This window comes from Alosa pseudoharengus, unplaced genomic scaffold (assembly GCF_046254945.1).
Source record: "Alosa pseudoharengus isolate Yale_2024_CS ecotype anadromous, Long Island Sound unplaced genomic scaffold, YU_APseudo_1.1 YU_APseudo_1.1_scf_8, whole genome shotgun sequence".
Lineage (NCBI taxonomy): Eukaryota > Metazoa > Chordata > Actinopteri > Clupeiformes > Clupeidae > Alosa > Alosa pseudoharengus.
Genome location: NW_027468870.1, coordinates 10,514,579 through 10,539,578, shown reverse-complemented (window position 1 = coordinate 10,539,578; position 25,000 = coordinate 10,514,579). Strand labels below are relative to the sequence as shown.

Below are 25,000 nucleotides of genomic sequence, written 5' to 3'. Positions count from 1 at the left end.
ATGTGTGTGTGTGTGTGTGTGTGTGTGTGTGTGGGGGTCACCTGCATGGAGATGTGCCAGGGCACGTCGGCGTCCTTGAGGCCGTGGATGAGGCGGACCGGGCAGGCCAGTGGCAGAGGACTCTGCAGCACGCGGTGATTCTCCGCCTCCTTCAGGAAGTCCAGGCTCAGAGTCACATGACCCCCTTCTGCGTGCCGACTGGGCACAGTCCACTCACCCTTCTCCTCGATCTCCTTCTTTGCCTGAACATTTGAAAAAGGGAGCACACAGCCGGGGCCTACTGGTTAGCGCTTCGGACTTGTAACTGGAGGGTTGCCGGTTCGAACCCCGACCAGTAGGCACGACTGAAATGCCCTTGAGCAAGGCACCTAACACCTCACTGCTCCCCGAGTGCCGCTGTGGTTGCAGGTGCTGAGCGTGTTTCACTAATTCACGGATTGGGATAAATGCAGAGACCAAATTTCCCTCACGGGATCAAAAGAGTATATATACTTATACTTTATATACTTATTTGTGCCGGTCTCTACAAACCATAGACTGACGTGCTTAATCATGGGTGTCTCAGTATTGGGTATTTCTTCATTTGACCTGTACACAGGCTCCAGGCAATGCATTGATGTATATGTGTGTATATACGTGTCTGAACTGACCCTATAGGCAACATGTTGACATGTATGTGTATATACAGTATGTATATGTGCTCAGACTGCCCCCTATTGGCAGCACATGGATGCATATATGTGCATAGTTACCCTTCTACGTTCATGCTTCTCTTTTGATGTATATATGTATCTGTATATATCGCCGCTTACACCGTTACGTTCCGTCACCGCATGGTAGTGGGTGTTCCCGACGGTTAGGGGTGTGTAGCCTACTATGCAAATGCATTGAAGTGGGCCTATGACAGTAATTTGATTGGCTGGTGCCTTCCGTTGCTCTCCGTTGGTGCAGCAAAAGTTTTTTCTTTTCGACGGGGACGACGGGAGCACCGCGCCGCAACGGACCCACAATTCAGTTCGGCAACGGATGACGTAAGCCCATGTAAAGTAAACGAGATGCGTCTCCGGCACTGCACGCAACGCAACTGTGTGTAAGCACCGTAAGTGTACAGACTGCCCCCTATTGGCAGCACAGTGCTGTATATGTGTGTACAGCTCTGGAAAAATTAAGAGACCACTGCACATTTTTATGATGTCATCCTATGGTTGCTGAGTGACATTCGAATGAGTTGACGGTCATATTTAAAGTGAAGAGACGACTGCAAATTTGAATATGACCGTCAATGTATTTATAGGATCAGAAAAATGTGCAGTGGTCTCTTAATTTTTTCCAGACCTGTATGTGTGTTTATGTGCTAAGACTCACCTCTATAGGCAGCGCGTTGAAGGCGGTGACAGTGTGGTCTGCAGCGGTGGAGATTCCCACCAGGGCGGCGACCTTCTCAGGGCGGGCCAGGGACGCCAGCAGCATGAGCCATGCCCCCATGCTGGAACCAACCAGAATCTGGGGGCAGGGACAAAGTGGCACAGAGGGCATGACCAATGAAACTCCTTCTTTCAGCAACTCCGAGTAAGAACACAGAACAGACTTTTGAATCGGTTATCAGATGACCTACAGTAGTTATGCTCCATCTTGTTCACACACACACACACACACACACTTGTGTGTGAGGTTTTCTTTGGTTGTTTATCAGTCTGCCCACCCCATCCCATCTTCCATGCAATAGACTTCTGAAGAACGCTTACAAAAAAAGGAGATCCGGGTACCATCTTTGCCTTTGCCCATATAAGGAGATACGGGTACCATCTTTGCCTTTGCCCATATAAGGAGATCCGGGTACCATCTATGCTCATATAAGGAGATCATCATTTGGACAAAGATGGTAGCTTTGGGGCTTCTTTGTAGGTGAACTTCAGAGATTTACGCTTGCATGCCTATCAAGTCGTCTCTGCGTCTTCCCACGATGCCGAGGGAGTGGGGCTCACCTGCGGTCCATCCACCAGCTCGTCCAGTACGTACAGCACGTCTTTCTTCCAGGTTCCCACGGTACACTCTGCCATGTTGCCCTCCGACGAACCACAGCCTGTGTAGTCAAACCTGCCAATATTGAAATAAATCTAATCAAATCAGATACTGAATCCAATTAGGACCTTGTGAATTGTAATTGACTTGACTGTATGCAATTTTGAAGCTCATAACATTTTGTCACATTCAGCAATCATCTCCTCACAACCGCTAGCTGCCCATTCCATAAGTACACTATAAAATAAATAAATAAATCAATAAAGCGGTCCCCTGTAGGCAGCCTAGGCTCCGTAAACTGGAAAAAAACATATTTGGGACAGCCTGCCCTCCAAACAAAAACAAAACCCTGCGTGGCATTTCTACTGAAGGGAGGGATGAGCTTCCTCTCTGGTGGGCTTTGTTTGGTCCTTGGCCAAAACATGATGTTGGTTCTTTTGGACAAAAATTCCTATTCTTCACGTTCTGTTGCCATTTCTAGGTCAGTTTTGAATGTGAACAACAAAGAACTACATACATCTCCTTTAAAGGTTCAGTCCTTGATTCTAGCGGAAGGTTTCTGATGAGCGAAGGCTGTCTCCCTGTGATTGGCTAGTTGCGATGTGCTCACCGTAAGTAGGCGTGTCCAAGCGACTGGCAGAACTCCTCGAGAGCCTCTGCCTTCTGGCCGCCCATGTTGGAGGCAAAGCCGGGCAGGAAGAGAACGCCCGGACTCTTGCCCGCAATCTTACGGTACGCCAGCCGCGGGAGGTCAGGACGCGTCGCGTACTGGATGGTGCTCTTCTGACGGACCGCTGGAGAAAAAAAAACAACCCAGAAGAGAGAGAGATGAAGGGATGGATAAATGGATGGAGAGAGGGATAGGAGAGAGGGAGGGGTGGAGAAAGGGATGGATAAATAGATGGATGGAGAGAGGGATAGGAGAGAGGGAGGGGTGGAGAAAGGGATGGATAAATAGATGGATGGAGAGAGGGATAGGAGAGAGGGAGGGGTGGAGAAAGGGATGGAGAGAGGGATAGGAGAGAGGGAGGGGTGGAGAAAGGGATGGATAAATAGATGGATGGAGAGAGGGATAGGAGAGAGGGAGGGGTGGAGAAAGGGATGGATAAATAGATGGATGGAGAGAGGGATAGGAGAGAGGGAGGGGTGGAGAAAGGGATGGAGAGAGGGATAGGAGAGAGGGAGGGGTGGAGAAAGGGATGGATAAATAGATGGATGGAGAGAGGGATAGGAGAGAGGGAGGGGTGGAGAAAGGGATGGAGAGAGGGATAGGAGAGAGGGAGGGGTGGAGAAAGGGATGGATAAATAGATGGATGGAGAGAGGGATGGAGGCATGGCTCAATGTTAATTTTTGTGGTTAAAAGTGGTTGCCAGCTTGTCAACCAGGCATGAGGTTTTGGTTGCCAAAGCCAACCAAATCTGGTTGTCACTCACTTGGTAGTCAAGGACAACCGGGCAACCATTAATGTTGACCCCTGGATGGAGGGATGGGTGGAGAGAGGGATAGAGAGAGGGATGGGTAGAGGAATGGGTGGAGAGAGGGATTGATGAATGGATGGAAAGAGGTATGGATGGAAAGGGGCAACTGTGGCCTACTGGTTAGGGCTTCGGCTTGTAACCAAAGGGTTGCCGGTTCGATCCCCGACCAGTAGGAAAAATGTGGGTGGGGAAAGTGGTTAAACACTGCTCTCCCATGCCCACATCCACGGCTGAAGTGCCCTTGAGCAAGGCACCTAAATCCTCACTGCTCCCCGAGCCCCGCTGTAGCAGACAGCTCACTGCGTTGGGATTAGTGTGTGCTTCACCTCACTGTGTGTTCACTGTGTGCTGAGTGTGTTTCACTAATTCACGGATTGGGATAAATACAGAGACTAAATTTCCCTCACGGGATCAAAAGACCATATATACTTATACTTATATAGAGTATATGTACTTATACTTACTTATGCTTAAATGATAGAGAGAGGGATAGATAAATGGGTGGAGAGAGGAATAGAGGGAAAGAGGGATGGGTGGATAGAGGGATAGACGGAAAGAGGGATGGAGGGATGGGTGGAGGGAAAGAAGGATGGGTGGAGAGGGAAAGAAGGATGGAGGGATGGGTGGAGAGGGAAAGAGGGATGGAGGAGAGGGAAAGAGGGATGGAGGGATGGGTGGAGAGGGAAAGAGGGATGAAGGGATGGAGGGATGGGTGGAGGGAAAGAAGGATGGGTGGAGAGGGAAAGAAGGATGGAGGGATGGGTGGAGAGGGAAAGAGGGATGGAGGAGAGGGAAAGAGGGATGGAGGGATGGGTGGAGAGGGAAAGAGGGATGAAGGGATGGAGGGATGGTGGAGAGGGAAAGAGGGATGGAGGGATGGGTGGAGAGAGGAATGGATAGCATGCTGGATGGTGCTCTGGTGCTACTACCAATAATAATAATAATGTTTATTATAACATTTTGTAATAACATTTACAAAGCACCCTTCAAACTTAAGGTCACTTTACATAACACAGACGCGCACTTTACATAGCACACACACACACACAAGAACACTAAGCAGCAGAAGAGAAAGGAACGCTCCTACAAAATAAAGGCTTAAAATGAGATGTGAGGTAGAGAAAGAAGGGCAGGCACAGACGGATGGAGGCCGAGAAGAACAGCAGAGTGAGCTCGCAAAGGGAGTGCTGTATCAACAAACACTCTACTGCACCCTCACACAAGCTTCTGTGTGTGTGTGTGTGTTGACATAGAGGTGCCCATCTCGCCATGGGCGGTGACACGAGGACTGAAGGCCCATTACCCTTAGCATGGAAGTGTAATGCTTGAAGCCCAGTTTCAGATGATCAGCGGATGTAAGGTCCCACAATGTGTTATAACTGGTAGTGGTACGTTTTCACTCACACGATGCACAACCCATTCTGAAAAGGATAGCAAAAGGCTGACCTACTGCTATTTATAAGTATTTAACTGCCAGTGGGATAAAGGTCATCAGCTTGTTGTACTCTGGTCCTCTCAGTTATAGTGTTATTGTGCTTTTTAGGACTGCATATTACCAAAGCTAAAATATGCTAACGTTAGTTTAATAGCTAACTGGTTAGCCAATTTGATACAGCAGCTGGTTAAATTGAAGGCTCCTCTAGTTACACAACTGACTAACAGGGTTTAAAAGATGTAGGTCTTCTTGTTACCCGTTTCCATTAGCATGTATAATTGCCTTTATCGCATCATTATCCAATCCTCGCCAACGCTCACCTGCGTTTTTTAATGAATGAGAACTCACCAGTTGAACCTTGCGCCGAAAGCATGGCATTCCACGCATTGCTGGCGAGCCTGCGGGTACATCTGAGGAGCGTAGTCGAGGAGCTGAGAGCCATAACGATGGGGTGCTTCGCGTCTGGCGGAGGCTTCGCCGGGATGCTGGACCGACGTTCCCCGAGAATAGAAATGCACCTGCAACCGGGCTGATGGTTCTTGAGGAGGCTGATCTGAACGTCCTGTCCTTCCTTAGATTTCTTCTTCATGAATGTGATAGCCTTGTAACACCCTTAACACGTCATGCAATGTCGCCCCGACATGGATCGGAGTGTTATTGCAGTTTCATCTTACGTCTTTTGGAAATGTCTTCAGCCTGAGAATTAACATGCTGTTGTGCATGAAATCGTACAGATTACTAGATTATAAATCTTTGTTTATAAACTGTTTCCATTGGAATCTGTAGGCCTACTATGGCGGGGAAGCTCATTTCAAACGTGTTATTCACTTCAAACAGCACACTCAGTAAATTTACCAAAAATATTCAAACATCCGAAACAAAAGTGACACTGTGCATATTTTCATCCCAAATCTGTAACGTCTAAAACGTCTGTGCTTCTAAATATATTACTGTAATTAGTTCTCATTATGACCACAAGGTGGCGACATAGTACGCGTTTTGTGAGTGTGCAGCACAAGGCGCATTCTAAGAGCTCTCTCTCTCTCTCTCTCTCTCTCTCTCTCACACACACACATACACAAATAAATAGGAATTTATAAATAGAATGAATTCTTTTAAATTAAAAATAGGAATTTATAAAAAGAAGTATTATTGACTATAAATATCTGTGCAACAGAATTTAGTGATGTATGACTATAAAGAAGGCTACATTGTATTGTATACATTGTATTGCCACTCTGGCTGCATAGAGGTCGAGTCTCCAACTGGAACCAATCATGACTGGTCATATGTTATATGAAGTGTCTTCCATTAATGACTAGCATTTAGCAGCAGCAGCATGCAAGTGACACAGACTCACAAAAGCAGATTCGAGATTCAAAACCGCGGCTGACTGGTTGTCAGGCTGACCATTATGCTGAACAGTGTCCAACCCCATTTCATATTGGATTCTAGATGTGTCTGATATTTCTGTGATGATGTGATGTCACCATGAGATGCCAAGCGTGATATTTCTAGGTGCCTAATGTGATGTTCGGTTCCTGGTGCTAGTGTGATGTTGCATGGTTCAGGGGTGTATTCCAAGTAGGTAAATTAACCCAGAGGAAGTGGTAAACCTCCTAATACAGGTTAGCATTTTGGCTTTGTTTAGTTTGGATATTGAAGCTCCCGGGCTATTTTATTATCAGGTTTACAACTTCCTGGGTTATCTTATCTAGGTTTGCCACTAAACCATATACTTGGAATCATGGCCTGGACTCCTGGTGAGATGTTTATAGGTGTCAAGTGTTCGTGTATGGTTCTAGATGCCAAGTGTGATACATGGTTCCAAGTGCTGTTTGTATGGTTCTAAGTACCGATTGAGGACTGTATATGGTTCTAGACGCTGAAAGGGATATTTGCATTGTTCTAGGTGCCGAGTGTGATATATGTTGGGTGGTGGTAGTGTAGTGGCTAAGGAGCTGGGCTAGCATGTAGTATTCTGAAAAATTGTGGGTTCAATTCCTGGCTTCCACTGTTGTGCCCTTGAGCAAGGCACTGTACTCCAAGTTGCTCTGGGGACAATGACCCTTGTTATGTAATTGTCATATTGTCACCATTCTAAAATAATGGCACAAGTCATTTTTTGACCCCCCCCCCCCCCCAAATCATTCAAATCTGGGTTAACTGAAGCATGAATCCCAGAAACACACACACACAAACAAACTGTAAGTTAAAGCGCTAAAGAGAGAGTTCTAAATGCTAGTAGGAATTCCACGCATTCCAAACACTACAACACAAACGCTCTCGATTTCACACCCGCAAAGCGGCTAGTCCTCGAGCCTTTCTGTGGCTCCATTCATCAGCTGAGACTCAGCCCTGAGGGCGACCCGAGACCATTCGGCTCCGCTGATGCGAACCGCAATTGCTGGCCACGAAAGACTTCAATAGCCCCCACGGGCAGCTGCGGAACGACTCGGTAAACTAGGGAGGAGTTGCCCTGCCGCTTGGGAAACGCACACTCTCAGCCAAAGTTCATACAGCTTATAGGACCCTCATCAGTGGTCTAAAACTTCGTTTATTATTGTTCATAAACTTCTCCATATCCCCTCTTTTCCAAGGCCAATGATTACTCGTGCAATTTTCACCTAATAATATCACGTAAACAAAAGGATTGATGCGTATACTGTAGCCTAGTTTTCATACATTACCACAGCTGCCAAAATATTAAATTATGCATCTCTGACATGCCATCATCATCATCATAATCATGCCCTCTGCAGTGACTAAAGGCCCCTAGACCGGAAGTAAATGGTTGCCTGGAGAATCTCAACTGAGAAGTTGTCAACATTGGTCAGACGGCGGAGAATACAGCTAGACGGTAGAGGTATACAGTTACGAAAAATAAAGATATTGCTGAATGAAGAGAAGATCAGGTAAAGGAGAGGAGAGAAGGTGAGGAAATGTGTGTTCGGAAGGAAGGAAGGAAAATGAGACCCAGAGACTGATTAAAAGGCTGGCTGGGAATGGGGCTGTCACCAACGATGACACGTGTTTCTGCCATTTATACTAGCGTTTCGGTGGGCTGGCACGAGGACAGTTCGAATTGAGACCGTCGGTAGAGGGGTACCTAGGGCCCTTTCTACGAGGGTGCAAGTCTAATCCTACACACCTTTTGTCAAACTCACCTTTCGGTGGGCTGGCACGAGGACAGTTCGAATTGAGACCGTCGGTAGAGGGGTACCTAGGGCCCTTTCTACGAGGGTGCATGTCTAATCCTACACACCTTTTGTCAAACTCAACGAATTAATCCTCAGAGTCCTCTTGTTGTCCATTTAGGGTTCCGTGTTAAAAGTTATTTTGTCTGGCTTTGCAGTAATCTAACATAGTGGCATAGACTGAACCGTAAACACCCGCGCTGCGGGAGCAAGACACTGGGATGGGTGTGTAGGTTAATGTGAGCAGGAATATCACCAACCTTTCCTAAAAATGACACTTAATCGGGGGCTAACTTTTCACCTGCGCATCACTAGCCTACTGTGACCGAACTGTCGCTGTGAAAATGATGTAGATGAACTGTGGTGCCCACAGCCCGCTAGTTCATTCCATGCATGCAGCAGTTATTCAAAATCGAAAAAGTCTGATAAGGAGGTCTAGCGACGCCCCTGGTGCCAACAACCTGTTGCTGTCAGAGCGCTGTGTGGTGATGCACCCAGCGCACTGCCCAATGTTCCAGATCGAGACGTGCGTCCCATCCGCCCATTGGCTGTAGAGATGTAGAGGTCCCAAGTAGCACAGCGCTTTCATGACTGGAGCTGGCGAGAGAGCCGGGGCTGTTTTAAAAGCTGTCGGTAATGAGTATTCATATAATATTCTACACCATTTCTTTAAAAAAATATTTGCACATTATAATTCATGCCATCGCATAATCATTTATTTGGGGCCATTATTACACCCAATATTGATTTTGGCTTTTGTAATGAGCCATGTATAGGCTAGCCTAATGAATGCTGTTAACTAATTTATGTATTTAATAGATGCAATAAGCCAACGTTCAGTCGTGCTTTCCACTCACGCATGCGCAGTTCAAATTATGTCTAGGTTAGCCTACTTCGTGTTTTAAGTGCAAGGTGCATGCGCGCACTCTCTCTCTCTTTTACTCACTCCCTCGCTCACGCTCTCTCTCTCTCTCTCTCTCTCTCTCTCTCTCTCTCTCTCTCTCACACACACACACACACACACACACCATCAGGGGGCGGGGGTACAGTGTCTGATTCTCACTGAATGGAAGAATTGTTGTTAACGTGAACTTGTCGCGAATGACGGATGTGTGTGTGTGTGTGTGTGTGTGTGTGTGTGTGTGTGTGTGTCATATCGTTGTGTGGAGGGAGGAAACCTCAGGTCTTCTCCAACAATCTCCGTGTGTTTATCTCAATCTCATTATGTTTTCCATGACTGATATTAAGAGAAGGGGGTACTGAAAATTTGGATGAGATGAAAGACGTTGAAAATCTAGGCAAAGATTGTTTTCCCAAAAGTTGGTTTGTTCGGCTTGGCATACATTTAAAAAGATACATTTTCTTCCATGACGTGACTTTAAGTCCTGTCCTCTTGTTTTGGCTTCTCTGTCAGTATACCTAGAGGAGTACGTGGGAGACAGGAGCGCGGGCCCACAGAGAGGGCGGCTGTCGCGCGTTGTATTAAGTATTAAACAGCGAGGGACAAGCGAGAAACGGTTGAAAACACAAAACCGGAACGAAACAAGCTATGCGATAGACGCGCGTAAAACGTCCTGGGAGGCGGCGGACAAAGGGCAATTTATTCCTTTCCTCCCCCCGAAACGCCTTTTTCTGTCAAAAGCCCGCAAGCCGCAGTTGAGTTAAGAGGAGGCACCTGAAAATCTGACAGACGAGTGGGGAGACGATTGGGGGAAAGACGCCGAAAAAGACGCCAACAAGGACCGAGGGTACCGACGCGCAGCTGACAACGGCGAAGTCTCTCGCTCGCTCGCCCCCTTTCATCCAAGTCTTCATCGCCATTAAATAGCCAGCGACACACACACAAAACAACACAACACATATACACTCTCACACACAAAACATAACTCAAGCCGCCCCCCTTATCGGAGCTCGGGAAAAGCCAGCGAGAGAGAGGGAGAGAGAGAGAGAAAAAGAGAAGGGTCCCTTTGTGCGCTTTTTCTGTTCCACCTCTTTAGAAAAGACGGAGAAAGAGAAGAGAGAATTCTGCATGACAAAGAACATTAATAAGCCGTCCTTTCAACACGAGAGGCAGCTGGTTTGCCTGTCAACGGAGAGAGAGAGAGAAAGAGTGAGGCAGAGAAGGAGAGAAAGTTTTTTTCTCTCGGTCCGTCAATGCGCCTTTTACGCGCGCAGACAGAACCTCTCCAAAAATGACCTATTTGGCACGGCTCGTGAAACCACGCGATTACAATAGGGAAAAGAGTGAATGAGCAAAAAGGGAAGGAGAATGCTAAGAGGAGAAACTGTCAGAAACGTTTAGACTGAGAAATATCGGTTCAGACGGTGAAAATCCCTTCTTTTTTTCTTGAAGGGCTCGAGGAGAGATTTTGTCGGTTTTGTTTCTGAGCGCGCGCGCGACCGAGAGGCAGGTGGTATGTAGGACACGTGGGAAGTCTCAAACTTTTTTTTGTATTTTGTGTAAAAGAAATGTTGTTTTTAATGGTGTTTTATGAAAAGATAACCATTGTGTTCCCCGCATTTTAATGCAATTATGGATACATTTGTTTTAGCGCCACTTGGGAGAACTGCAGACTACGCACCTAGAGATGGCAGTAGACTGATCAGTGTCAGGAATATTTTATTATTTTAATTTATTTACTGAAGTATTGATTTTGAAGCTCTGCAGATTATAAGATGTATTATATACAAGTATAGTTAAACTAGAAAGAGTTGATCCTAGTTGAATTTGAGGCATGAACTTGACCATGGCCACCACAATCTATCAACGCCACTCTCAACTATTGTTAACACTCAATGCGTGCAAAATGCTAACAGACTTTAGAATAAACCAAACAGTGGCTTTGTGTTTGTTGGAAAGTTTGTGTTTGTTGAAGAGTTTGTGTTTGTTCTAGAATCTGTGTTTGTTGTTGAGTCTGTGTTTGTTGACGATTTAGGCGTGCAGGGGTAGAGCCATAGGACATTTGGATACAAGTGAACTGCGGACACTCCCGTAGAAAAGCTTCGAGTCTAAAATTTCGGAAAAACCACACGACAACAATGACATACGCTTTCTTCTCGTTCGCTTCTTGTAATTTCATAGTGACGAGGTAAATCTCATTTGTTCCGTGTCAGACGTCCCGAGTTGGCCGAGTGAAGCCAGTGGCAGGCCGCTTCTTTCTCATTCTGCGCCCCATACCGTCGCGTCACGTCTGAAGTTTACTATTTTCTAGCCCACTTTGTCCCAGAGCGAACCAAAGGCACAGCGAATAAAGGCCATATTGAGCGGCTTGCGGCTGGTAGCGGTGTGATGCTCTGGATGACTAAAAGAAAAGAACGGGTCCCAAAGCAGCCATTGTGGCAAGTCAACCACTCAGGAAATCGATACGGACAAGGCCCATAGACTTTGCTCGTGACCTTGGAAAACAGGGTTCATTCCTAAAACAGCCAACAGCCCCAGGGGCATATAAACCAGACTTTAGGTACCTGTCAAATCATATTGTCACGGTGTCACATGAAGACGTTCTATCACTAAACAATCAGATAGTTAAAAACTCTTTTATGTGCATGTTAAAAGTTTAATTCACTTCATGACATGAACTTTGCACCACCTCATCTTAAATATGACCTGCTTAGCTGTTATCTCAAGACAGACAAACAGATGAACTCAGCCAGACAGGCAGATAGATAGATATATAGATAGATAGATAGATAGGTTAATGATGACTCAACCAGAAACAGGGAAATATTCTGCCACAAACAGATTTGAACATTTTGAGATCAGTATGTTGGGTAGCATTGGGTGATGTGTGTGTTTAGTGATGTGTGTGTTTAGGGGGTGTGGGGGCGGTGCACGGGTGAAAGAGGAATGAATGATGATGAAAGAGCGACTGCAGTGAACGAGCGAGGGGAGAGGTTAAAGAGCGCGAAAAGAATAAGGCTCTATACACGTTTAATTAACAAAACGCCAAGCCCTGCAGTCGGTTAATCCAATATCGTTAAACACATGCAAATGTGCGCGCGAGCTCGCGAGCGCGCGCGCGTGTGTGTGTGAGTGAATGAGAAAAAGAGAGAGAGAGAGAGAGTGTGTGTGTGTGTGTGTGTGTGTGTGTGTGTGATGGGTAAAAGGGTACGTTGTGAAAGGCGGGGACGGAATCGGTGTTTATTAAAAATCAGTCTGCTGCTTAAGTGTAGAGCATTTAATGTAAGAAATTTAATAAGACGGAGAGGGAGCACGAGGGAGACCCGGAGATCCTATCTCCGAATCTAACAAACAAAAAGACAGACTGAGAAATAAAGTTGTGAATAGTTTGGATAAACGATGTCTTTCTTTAAATGAACATCTTAAATGCTTTCCGTGTGAATGCATAGGTAGAAATGGATGGATGGATGGAGTGAAGTATAACCTCTGGGCTGTAGCCTAGACGTTTTCATTTTTTTCCAAAAAATAGGCTACTCCGGACTTCCATGAGTCTAGTACTGTAGGATGATAGAGGGTGTCTGCTCCCATGATAGGAGATGGACAAAGCAGAGCATATACATAAAGCTTCGGTGGGCTTAAGAGACTTTTGACATATCCCGTTTTGAATTTGCGTAAGAGTCTGAACAGAGACCACAGCAGAAGTAGTGGGGCTTCCAGGAGCCTACGCATCCGGCAAATATTCCATAATGTATTAAAATACACTGTCATATATTCATGTTGTCATGCTATGTTTTGATGAGGGCTAATAAAACGCTCGCTCTGGGAGTTGGAGGTAAGCCCTCTCGCGCACAGGATTGTCTCCATGGTCTGTCCCGCGGGAGCGTTGTATGTCTCCCAAGAGACCGGCGTCAAAAAACAGCTTAAAGCCAAGTTCACCCGGGAAAGATTAACGGGTTTCATGTCCATGTGTGTGTTTTGTGTATTTGATTGTGTGTTTTCTGTGCAATAAAACTCTTTCTGAACTTATTCTCCGTGAACAGAGAAGATATGACACAACTTAAATATAAAGTGACAGACTGCGTTAACATCAAAACTAAATCAAATACTATTTCAGTTTCTCTTTCAGATTTAATTTGGATAGTAGCCTATGATAGGTTGTACTAGCGAACAGGCTAACGACATGCTTTGTCAATTAAGCAGAGTTTCTGCTGGATTTAAACAGTTTCCAAGCTCTGATTCAAAACATTCAAGTGCTTCCTCCCCATTGCGCTTCCCGGTGGATTTAAACAATCAAAGCCTTTCTTTTAGGTCAATAAAAGACTTCAAGTGGACCTCTCTCTCTCTCTCACACACACACACTCACTCTCTCTCCCCCCCTCTCTCTCTTTCTCCCTCTCACACACGCGCACACACACACACACATACACACACACACACACACACACAGAGAGAGAGAGAGAGAGAAAGAGTTTTCTTCCCATTTAGAGGCGAGCTGCAGCGGAGAGGCAAGGCTCGTGCGCGCCACGCGCACTCACTCGCTCACGCGCCATTTGCCAAACACAAAAAAGCCTCGCGCTGTTCTTTTCTCCCGTGTGCTGTGTCCTACAGATAGATGGACAGACTTCAGACTTGTTGCTCAGACTAGTTGCTGTCGTGCTGGACTGCATGGAGATACTCTAGTCATTGTCTCTCGCAGTGGATGAGGAAAGGGTGGGGTGATGGTTAAATGAGCCTAAAGTTGCCGTTGAATTCAGAACACCTTGTGCCTGCGCAGAGAGAGAGAGCAATCTAAACCCTTAAAATGTATGTTTCAATCTTGTACATATGTAATTGGATGTAAAGACGAGCTTGTCTGCCCTTGCCATATCATGTAGAGCTCAAATATCTACAGCTTTCCAACAAAGTCTGTGAAAAGTTTTTTTCTTGGTCAAATTTAAATCAATTCTCAACAGCATATCTACCAGTAGCTATGCTATGTAAGGCTTTGTATAAATTGGTAAATGGTATATATTGGTTTGCATAGCAAGTGGATATGTACGGACCCATGAGCTCATATAGTCCCATAGTGTCCTGTAGTGCCCACTGTCACTTATATACTATTGCTCTTAGCTCCAGAGATGGGCCCACTCTCATGTCAGATCATGCAGGCAACAGACGCGGGTATTCATCTCCGGATCCCTCATGCCTCTCATCAGTCCTCTGCCTTACCAGTTCCAGCGCACTGCGGTCTAGAGAGAGAGAGAGAGAGAGAGAGAGAGAGAGATATTCGTTTTGCTTTACATTTTGTATGCGTTCTGGATAGCTGGATACCTTTGAGGAAATGCGCGCAATGCCCAAAAGTTGCATCACGGAATAAGAACCACAACCACATGGAATAACACCACATGCTCATATCTTACTAAGAAATAGTCTTTTATTTTAAATAAATAAATATTTTTCAAGTACAGTTGAAACTGAAATCAATATACAACAACAATAATAATGATATATTGACACAAACATTATTTAACACTAGGGTATGCCCGTTACTAAACGGGCACTTAAAGCTTCTTTAAGTCCAAACCAAGAAAGGACAATCTGACGCCAGTCCAGGCGCAATAATTTCCATGTGTACAATATCAAATGTACATAAAATGGAGAACAGTATTTACATAAAACTGGCCATACAAAATGATACATCGTCGTCAAGCCATGCTTGGTATGAAAACATATGTACACATCTCAAAGACAATTCTCTGGAATCAGGTTTTGATGATGATTAGAACCTCAAGGCCCTGATCTCCTACTGACATTTGGTCCGAAACAGGACATACATTATCACATGAAAAATGTAAATCAAGTCTGATTTGTAAACAAACAGTGTTAGTGCATGTCTGTACAATACCAAACAATAGAAAGCGCCATATCATATACCATTCTCAGAAGTCCACAAATGGAATTCAGTGTGGATGACCCGACGACTGTTTCGGTGCTTTCTTAGATATCACTATGTAGGTGTTTCAAACAGGTGCGTCCATTTAAACACCCTCTCCAATCTAGCCTACCAGGCGGTAAATCATCGAGGTACACATAGGTACGAATATGTAAACTTTGTCTATATATCGTTACTTTGATTATTTTATTTACATATGTACAGATACAACTTTGGCTATGTTTTGAATGGCAATACATGTAAATGTCCCATAATACAATGGAAGATACCATGTTTCCATACAGTGTTTCATTGTCGTTACTGTAAAGTTTGTAAGCATTATGGACATTGCGCCGGGCCATATGCTATGCCTTAAGAATGTCAGTGGCAAGCAAACGACACTACATCGAGCCCAGGCCACACCATGTCGCCTCCAAATGCGGTCACGGAGTGATGGACATGTCGGTGTCCTCTTTCCCCGAAGATTCTGGCGACATGGCCAGCTCGTCGTCTTCGTCTTCAGAGCAGCGCGCTGAGGACATGGACGCGCATTTACAATGTGCGCTCCCGCCCCCGACCCGGTGGGCTCCGCTGTGGCCGTTTTTACCCTCTTTCTTGTGTTTCACGCGGCGGTTTTGGAACCAGATCTTGACCTGGTGAAGAAGATTGCATAATGTCAGCCACGAATCGAAATACAGTACAGCTACGCAATATGACAGACAGAATGATATTAAGGATATTGCAAGTCACAGGATGGTTAAGATAGATAGATGGATAGACACATATGTTAGGGTAAATGTATTTACCTGCTTTTCTGACAAGTTCAGGTAGGTTGCAATCTCAATCCTCCTTAGTCGCGAGAGGTACATGTTGGCCCCAAACTCGCGCTCAAGTTCCAGAAGCTGAGTGCTCGTGAAGGCCGTGCGCATTCGTTTGGTACTTTGAAGTTGGCTCGAGCTGTTATCTGTCAGGAGAGAGCATTTGACAAGTTAGACACCAACCAATTCAAAGAAAAAAAATAGATTTCACTGAGATATGTTTAGAGTGACTAAAATATGCTTAAATCAACACGATCCAAATTCAAAAGAAAATCGTGTCCTAGCCAAACCAGACGGCTAAAACCAAACCAGACGGCTAAATAATGAATGATACTTCTTATTGCTATGCTGTGCTGCAATTACATTAACATTTGTGAACTCAAAGGATGTCGAAGGTCGCACGTAGTTTTACTCACCTATAGATATACAGTGATACCGCGGGTCTGTGGCGTGTACAGTCGGGTATCCTCCTTGGTAAACTCCGGGACTAACGCTGAGATGTACTGCCCCGGTACTTGCAGAACCATGTTGCCGACTCAATCCACTAGCGTGACCGTATGAGGCGCTTCCAAAACCAGGGAAGGACGCTTTGAGAAGCGGGGGGATTCCCGGTGGAGCTGGCGGAGTTGATGGATGGAGCTGAGACGCCGTAACCGCTGCTGTAGTGACGCAAAGCGGGCAGAAGCACAGCAGTCCGGCCTTTCTAGAGTGACAGCCGTGGAACGGATGCGTTGGATGATGGTGATGTATTGCATAGGGGAAAATGGGAGCTCCGGTATCCGCTGTCTTCTCCGTGTTCTCTCGTAAAATGAAGGAGTCCACCAAAAAGGAGCGAGGCATGTCTGGACTTCAGCTGGACAATATGCCAATGAATGTAGACACGAAAAGACAATTCTGGACTTGACACTTCTCTTCAATCCAGATTTTCGTCGAAAGTTCAGTGACTCTCAGGCTAGTTGGTTGGAGCGAATGATGTCTCTGCCTCCCAGCCGCCTCTTAAATACTGTCGCAGGACGAAAGGAAAGCTGAGAGAGGGGGGAGGGAGCGAGGGAAGGAGGCACTTATCTCACTTCAATAGAACAATGAGTGAATGAGTTCTTTTTACTTTTTATGGGCTCTTTATTGAAGCTGCACGCGCATTTCGGTGAGGGGCGGGTAAGAGGGAGGAGGCGCGCTCTATTAAGACGAAGCGCGAGATAATGTACTTCGTAAGACATCAGTCAGAGAGCGTATGAGCGAGCGAGCGAGTGAGCGTCAGATTAAGAAAGTGAGTAAAAGAGCGAATGTAGAAAGAAAGGCAGCCTCCTCCCCTCTCTGTCTCGCCATCGCCGTCTCTTTTGCTCTTAGTTAACTTTCAATTGAATGCGCATATCTTTTTTTTTACTTTAGGCTACGAACCTCCATCCAGAATTCCACCTTTCATAACCTCCTCTCTCCCACCCTACACGCATTATATTCAAACGCCAAACCGGCTTTCAGAACGGCTGATAAGATTATAAAACGCAATTTTAATTCATTTCAATCCCATTCATGCTTTCATTTTATTCATACACGCTATTTAACCCCCCTCCTTGTTCTCTTTTCACTCCGTACTCTCTCTCGCCATCCAGGACCCCCGTTTAGTGTTTGTTGTTTAACAAATTCAATTAAACCTTCCATTAAACCGTCTACTTTTATTCACACTATTGTACTCTAATGCGTTCTACGTCATTGAGGCCCAGCTCTTGTGACGTGATGGCTGGCTGACTCCTCGACTCCACTACCTCCACGATGCGCTACAATATTGCTACAATTTAAATGTATATATTTTTACATTTAGCGTTACGCATACATGCACTACTGTATTGGCCTAACGATTTCTTAACGCAAACAAGTAATTTAGTTAATTTACATTTACAGTTGATGCAACACTCATGCTATAGATGATGACTGTTTTAACTAAATTAAAATGACCTGATAGGCCTACGGAATTGGTTTATTGGATAGCAATAAATAAGTGAGTGAATATCTCTCAGATATGGCAGGGCCGCGTTTACACTGAAATCTAATTTGACTAAAATTACATTTGCTCAATAAGCACTTCAGTTTGGCAATGTCACTGGATCGTTAGAGTCTACTGGTCCCTTACGAAAAATTGTTACAGATTTTACACACACACACACACACACACACACACACACACATTTACGTATGTGTGCTTACATTCCCTTTCCACAGTGGAAGGGTCAAGACGCTTCGTTGACGCTGAGTTACTCTTTTTTGGAGAGAAACACCCCCCGTGCACCACCTCACTTTCTCTCCCCGCGAGCATCCAGAAGCGCTGTAAACGGATGCCCGTAAATACTAAATTACACACAAGCGGCGCGTGGGTCAGATCCGAAATGGGAGGGAGCGGCCGGTGAGCTAATGGGCCGGACTCTGAGTGGCTGGAAGACCGGGGGATAGGAAATAGAGGCATTCGGGTTTATAAAATGTCCGCACCATGGCCAGTTTCAGGGCATTTAGTTAAGAGTCACAAGCCGCCCGTCGTGAGTTTGCCGAGTTTCGGGTGCCTCACCTGTAGGTCATGGCTGTGGGGTCACGGGGACCAGCAACACACTCGCTGAACTCGCCCATGCGCAGGGCAGGCTACAGGGGTTGGGGTCCTGGTGACTGTACCGTCATGCAGTTTGTAATGGAAATACATCTGCTGAAATTCAGTTCATAATAATAAAAGCGTTTCTTCTCATAACTTAAATGGCCAAGGATACAGGCAAGCTTAAAAGAACCTCAGTGTTTCACAAATCAATATCATCGGTCTTTCAGCCACAATAGGGTGTTTTACATCCAATAAACTGAATAATGTAAAAATAGATCATAGGTATTATTCTGTTTTAATCTGTCTATTCTGTTCTATTCTCAGACAACAGACAAATTTAGATATAGGCTAGCTTATAGGCTACATCCTGTTTCTTATGTTGGCGATTTGATTATCATATTATATTATAACATATTACTGTGTTATTGTCATATTTTAAAATACATAAAATAATTATTATATACAATGTAAAACTGTATCGACTGATGCAGTTGTATACACCTAAGATCTCCTCTGCACACCTTACATGTTATTCCTCATTGTGTAAGTCGCTTTGGATAAAAGCCTTTGCCAAATGCATAAATATAGGCTAAATGTAAAACACATTTCATGAAGTGGACATTTTACGATTGTAATAGCCAGAGATAATACTAAGATTAAACACTGACAAATTAGTGAATTATTGAACATTCCCTTGGCTACATGACCGTCCTAATTAATTATAACTAATAGTCAATAGACTGGAGCAACTCTGCTTCCGTTTGGATTATAAATGGCTCGACTTTAACTAACATTATACCTATATTGTAGCCTACCTTTACCTGAAAGTCTAGCCCACTAACAAAGCCCACGGTTATTACAAACGGATGTTTCTGATTATATAGGCCTATGATATTTTCGAATTTTTTATTTAAATGTCTGCCGTTTGTTTTAGGCTACTCCTGCTGCCGAACAGGAACGAGAAGAACGTGAGTGTTGGTTTGGAAGATGCAATTAGTCTAGTCTTGACCAAAGAGCAAGCATTATTAATTCATAATTAGTTTAGGCCTTTAACGTTGTGGGCTGCTGTTTATCTGCCTGTGTTATTTAATGAAGTTACTTTATTCAAAATAGATTTTATTTGGCGGAATTATCAATTAATCTATTAAAACAACTTTTCACTTGTATGGTCGCCTCTTTAAGCTATAGCCTAGCCTACCATTTACAGTTCATCATCAAACTATGAACCAACATCTATCTATCTGTCTATCTATCTATCTAGCTGACAGTATGTTGTGAAAACTGAGTTTACTGACCCTCCATCTGCCTGTCTGTCTCTATCTGTCGGTCTGTCTGAATTAACATGATGGCTATTCAACATTGCTGAAACTTCGATGGGTCAGGCTTGCTTCAAAAACAGGACAGGCACAACGCCAGCGAAAGCCACTCGATTCTGTTGGAAAATAGCACATAATTGGTCGAAAAAAACGGTGGAAATGAAACGAAACAAACGTATTTGCCATCTCGCACTCCTTCGCTCTCTCCCTCCCTCCCTCCCTCTCTTCCGCGGAGCGCCGGTGAGTGGAAGAGGCTAATAGCTAACAGCTCGCTTTTTGCGAAAATTAGCGTCAATTAAGTCATTTCAAATATGCCAGCGGGCGGCCTTTCCGCCGACAAACAGCGCTACAAGAGGGGGTTATTATCGAGACAGAGGCGGAGAGGGAGCGGGGAGAGGGAGAGAGAGAGACCTTCCTCTGACGCAATGGCATAAACAGCAGCCGGTGAAACACGAACTTTAAGTAGCCCGTAATTGAGGAGAAATCTGTCATAGGCCTCTCTCCTCCTCTCTTTTCCTCCCTCTCCCTCGCTCTCTACACCCCCGTTCGCTCCTAAAGCCCTTCAACCGGTCGCTTTTTAGCCCTCAAAGCGACATTTAATTATCGAAAATTGGATGATGGTTAGTTCGGTATGGGCTATTAGAAACTCGACAAAGGCAGTGTTTTGGAGTCATTCTGCCCTTTCCTACCCCCCCCCCCCCCCTCTCTGTTGTGTGTGTGGTAAATAAACGTAGGCCTCATGTGCTTCTTGTGTCCAATTCTTTCCCGATGTTATTTGCGGTTATTGTGAGTTTGTTATGTGGTGGTTTGTAGGCGCGTCCTTGTGCGCGACTGTGCGTGCGCACACACTTGAGATCATAAGCGGATCCCCTTGAGAAGCTGGTTAGGGCGGTAAGTTCCTGTAGTCTAAGTTACATGATGAGTGTGAGTATAGGAGATTTGAGAGATAAAGACCATGGGCGGATTATGAACTTTCGGGCCCCTGGGCCCAGATGTATTAAGGGCCCCCCACTTATTGTCGTATATGTGGGAAGGGGGGTTTGGGGGCCCTCCCCCAGAAATGTTTACATTTTTTTGATATGATTTCCTGTATTCTGGTGCATTTTGGGGATGGCCAATACTAAATTTAATCAGATTCATAGCCTTCATCCTGATTTGTTGATATTGAGGCAATGATTCCATGCAAAGGCTTGGGCTTCAGGGCCCCCTGACCCCTTGGGCCCCTGGGCCTGGGCCCGGTAGGCCCGTGCAGTAATCCATCCCTGATAAAGACGGAGTATTCCGTGCTATAAAGGCAGTGTGTGTGTGTGTGTGTGTGTGTGTGTGTGTGTGTGTGCGTGGGTGCTGGAGAAAGAGGGGCCATAAGTCAAAACTCCAGGAGGTAGCCCTCATCAATTTGCTTGCACAACTGGAAGCCGACAAATTGCTTTGACCCTATGTGTGTCGGTGCGTATGTGAATGTCTAACTGCCCTCTCGTTTTCACATAGCCTAGTCTATTTTATTTAACACAGCAAAAGAGATACACTATAGCAGCCTGTTACGCTGTAATACTATTTCGGCTCTTCTGGTTAGATGCCTAGTACATTTCATCGGCTTTGTATTTTTACTCTTCACAATGACAGTGAACCTGAATCTAATCTCTTATACGACATAAGATATTTCAATACAATGTAGAAAATGAATGAAATCCAAGGGCAAAGTAGGCTAAGCGATAGGTAGACTAACACCAGAAAGAGTTGGACCTATTCGGGGATGTAAAGGGCATTGGCTTACATATAGTCTGTTTTGGCATGGCTTTTTAATTCAGTAAAAATGTCTCTCCCATGCTGCTGTGCTTAGGACCTGCGCCTGTCCAAATTAACTAATTACGAGGTCACCTAATCAGTAATTAGGCCTTTGTTTGACAATGCGACGCCCCTGTCTCGTCTTATAGTGTAATTATCCACTTGTACAGAAATGACACTACCGATGCACAGCCATAGATAGATAGGTAGATAGATTAAAAACAGTAGGCTAGCCTACCAATCTGGGTCTTGGCAAATCTAAAATAAATATTTTCCTCGTATGGGACTAAACAGGCTGTAATGATGTGTCACAATAGCCTAGGCCTATATAGGATCTAGCCATGTAGCATATATCTACTTTTATTAAATTCAGTTATTTCAATCATTATATAGTCTATCCTAAATAATAATAAAAAAAACAGGCTATAGTGTAAAATATATGGCAAATTTACATCTAACTTTTCGGACCACGTACCCTGTTGAAAATCCCATTAATTTATTTCGAAGCCACGCAACTGTGCGTTTTTTAAGCGGAAAGGTTTAACTCTAATTAATGAAATGCAAATTCGAAGCTAAAAACCCATCATGCCGTTATTCTGCCCCGTGGCACGTTCTCTAAGACGAAATGAATAGATATCCTTTGTCCAAAATAGCACCAAATGTTGCTGGTATTATATCGCTGGTCATGAATTTGAAACCTATAAAATTGGCTTATTCTATTCATAAGTACCGATTAGCATTTAGCATTTATAGCTTTAACAGGCAGGTGTTGGGCGCATATAAATGTTAATTCGCTTTTATGATGAAATTTGGACAAGTTGCCACCCATAGCCTCAGGCAAAGTGATCGATAAAACTCAAGAGTGTTAAGGTTTACTTTAAACCGTCCTTTGTGAGTAAAAGACGTTTGAATGCTCTTTTTGTGTCTTTTCTGTGGATTGGTATTGTTAGAAAATAGCCACCGTACGGTAAAGTGGATTTGGTGTCGGTCACGGTGTTTAGACTAAGCAGGTGTTGGTTAATGCGAGAGAAGCGGGCGAATCTCTCTCTCTCTCTCTCTCTCTCTCTCTCTCTCTCTCTCTCTCTCTCACACACACACACACACACATGAGCGCTTGCACGCACAAACACACACAAATACAAGTATTATTCACAGGGCTACCCTATATTTCGTGTAGCCCATTTATGAGACTTGTGTGCTGATGGCATTTAAATGACTAACCAAAGTTCAAAAATTAGTATATTAGGCTACACAACGTAAGGCTATTATTGTTATGACGAGTTGAAACTGACTACAAACTTACGATAACATTAACAGTCACTTTTTCTCTTTCTCGGATTAAAGACAAAATTAATTCACAGGTAGGATTACGGTAGAACAAACACGAATATTGTCAACCAAAAAAAGCCTGAGAGAAAAACTTAAAGAAAGGTCAGTATCAATATCTTGGAAAATCCATCTATTTATCTAATTTATCTATCTATTTTTCTTGAGACGAGGGATGGCCTTTTTTCATTCCTTTTTTCTGAATAGTATAATCCGTACAGGTCCCGTGGGGCATTGAAGGCGAAGCGCGGTTAAATCTTACCCTCCGGACAAACGCAACATAGACAAAACAGTTCCGCCTCCAATTCGTTCCTTTTTCAGAAAAAAATGAGGCCATTTATAATTCATAGCGAGCCAGCAGCAGGTGTGTGTGTGCATTCATGAGTTTATTTGTGTGTGTGTGTGAGTGAGTGAGACTTGTGTGCGTGGGTGCATGCATGTATGGGTGTGTATATGTGTGTGTGTGTGTGTGTGTGTGTGTTTGTGGATGGGTGTGTGTGTGCATGTGTGAGAGTGTGTGTGTGCGTCTGTGTGTGTGTTTATGTGTGCTTGCATGCTCACCAGCTGTAAGGACACCCCTTCACACCCAGTGACCCTAACAGGTCATGAGACTGGAGTTCAGAAAGGTCACCTGAGGAGACTCAGTTGTGTGCCCCAAGTTCAGAGGTAATGTTATTCACAGTAATGGACATAAGTGTGTGTTCGTTTGTGCGCGCGTGTGTGTGTGTGTGTGTGTGTGTGTGTGTGTGTGTATGTGTGTGTGAGAGAGAGAGAAACAACATCAAAGCTCCATCTGCTCCTATGTTTTAAAAATAAATATATATCCTTTATTTATTGTAAAAGACGTGTTCATGTTCAACGTCCATATTCAATCATTACATCAGGGACCTAAGACGACTAACTTAGAGAGAGAGAGAGAGAGAGAAAAAGAGAGTGTGTGTGTGTGTGTGTGTTTGTGTAAGAGAGAGAGAGAGATGGGGGGAGACAGAATTCTAGTGATAAGACCAGTGTTGCTATAGTGAGGTCGGAGTTTAGCAATTACAGCAGAATGAGTCTCCACTTCCAAAGCCATGAGTGTGTGTGTGTGTGTGTGTGTGTGTGCTGTAAGGGTGTGAGTCAGTTCCCCTCATGATGGGAGCAGGATTACCATTCTAACTGCTCTGTGTGTGTGTGTGTGTGTGTGTGTGTGTGTGTGTGTGTGTGTGTAGCGTGGGTGGGAAAGATTATGGGATGGAGGGAAAGAGAGGAAGAGGAGAGAGAGAGCGAGAGAAGAGGAGAGAGAGATCAGAGGACGAAGAAGAGAACATTATTTAAATATTCATCAAATTGTGATGATGTAGCTTCTGTTATAAAATAGTGCGTAGGAGCCCTTTAGGATGATGAAGAGAACATAGATTTCTACACAAACACCGCTAGATAGATAGACTCCGAGACAGACAAACGACAGAGATAGATAGATAAATATATCGATAGACAGATCGATAGATAGACAGATAGATAGAATTTTAAAGATATTGTATATATTTGCATTATTGTAAGAATATTCTTACTTTGGCCACACCACTTTAAAACAGTCCCACCAATAAACCTCAATTGATTTGAATTCAGAGAGAGATTAAAAAGCTTAAAACTAATAAAGAAATCGCTCTCTTTCTAAGAAGACAGCCTACTACTGTACAGTATCAAACGAAACTAAAATTGTGCCACTAAAATGAATTCCACACATATACTGTTTGATGACTGGTTAGTCTACTCATCAGTTTCTCCTACTTCAGATGTAACCGTTGCATCCTTTTCTGTGGTATCTCAAAGAACAACATGAATATTTTATAGTGGCAATGTTCCAATTATCAATACTTCATCAAGTTAAAAAGCATCAGGTTTGCAGCATTTCTTTTAAATTGAATATTTAAAAACACATTGTAATAGTTAGTCTGTAAGAAAAAGGCATTTTATTGTGTATTAGTTGTTTGGGGGTGATGGGGTGGACAACAATTCCACGTCGGGTACCCAAATAGCCAGCAGCCCTGCTCAACGCTGCATCAGTTTCTTAAATAACTAATTTGACTGAACGTTAATTGGTTGTTAAGTGATTGTCTTAATACTGAGGAAGTTTTTTGTCCCCAGGCCCATTGAACTGTTCAATGCTTCACTTAAGGGAAGAGGAGAGATAGACTTCTCTGCATAGTCTGTCTGCCTCTCCACCCAGGGATGGATTACTGCACGGGCCTA

General features: G+C 44.3%; 2 protein-coding genes across 2 annotated transcripts in view; both read right to left on the bottom strand.

Moving 5' to 3' along the window:
- The window catches only part of LOC143112153 (palmitoyl-protein thioesterase ABHD10, mitochondrial-like), an 8,056-nt gene extending 2,531 nt beyond the window's left edge, over window positions 1-5,525 (bottom strand). Inside the window, exons 1-5 of the mRNA XM_076274403.1 lie at window positions 5,285-5,525; window positions 2,633-2,816; window positions 1,986-2,097; window positions 1,366-1,503; window positions 42-242 (exon numbers count right to left, since the gene is read on the bottom strand). Coding sequence (XP_076130518.1) covers window positions 42-242; window positions 1,366-1,503; window positions 1,986-2,097; window positions 2,633-2,816; window positions 5,285-5,525 — 876 coding nt within the window. The remainder of the gene's footprint in view (window positions 1-41; window positions 243-1,365; window positions 1,504-1,985; window positions 2,098-2,632; window positions 2,817-5,284) is intronic.
- Window positions 5,526-15,388: 9,863 nt separating this feature from the next.
- On the bottom strand, window positions 15,389-16,603 carry gsx1 (GS homeobox 1). The gene is made up of 3 exons (XM_076274760.1): window positions 16,180-16,603; window positions 15,752-15,909; window positions 15,389-15,598 (listed from the first exon to the last, which is right to left on the bottom strand). The coding sequence occupies exons 1-3, from the start codon at window positions 16,601-16,603 to the stop codon at window positions 15,389-15,391; spliced, it is 792 nt and encodes a 263-aa protein (XP_076130875.1).
- Window positions 16,604-25,000: the final 8,397 nt, after the last annotated feature.

What these genes read in the sequence shown, in the direction of transcription:
- gsx1 (XM_076274760.1), bottom strand. Translation starts at nt 16,603, where the DNA reads ATGCCTCGCTCCTTTTTGGTGGACTCCTTCATTTTACGAGAGAACACG. An exon ending in GTATCACTGTATATCTATAG is followed by an intron (nt 15,910 to 16,179) that starts GTGAGTAAAACT and finishes CTCTCCTGACAG; the next exon opens with ATAACAGCTCGAGCCAACTT. An exon ending in TGAACTTGTCAGAAAAGCAG is followed by an intron (nt 15,599 to 15,751) that starts GTAAATACATTT and finishes CTTCTTCACCAG; the next exon opens with GTCAAGATCTGGTTCCAAAA.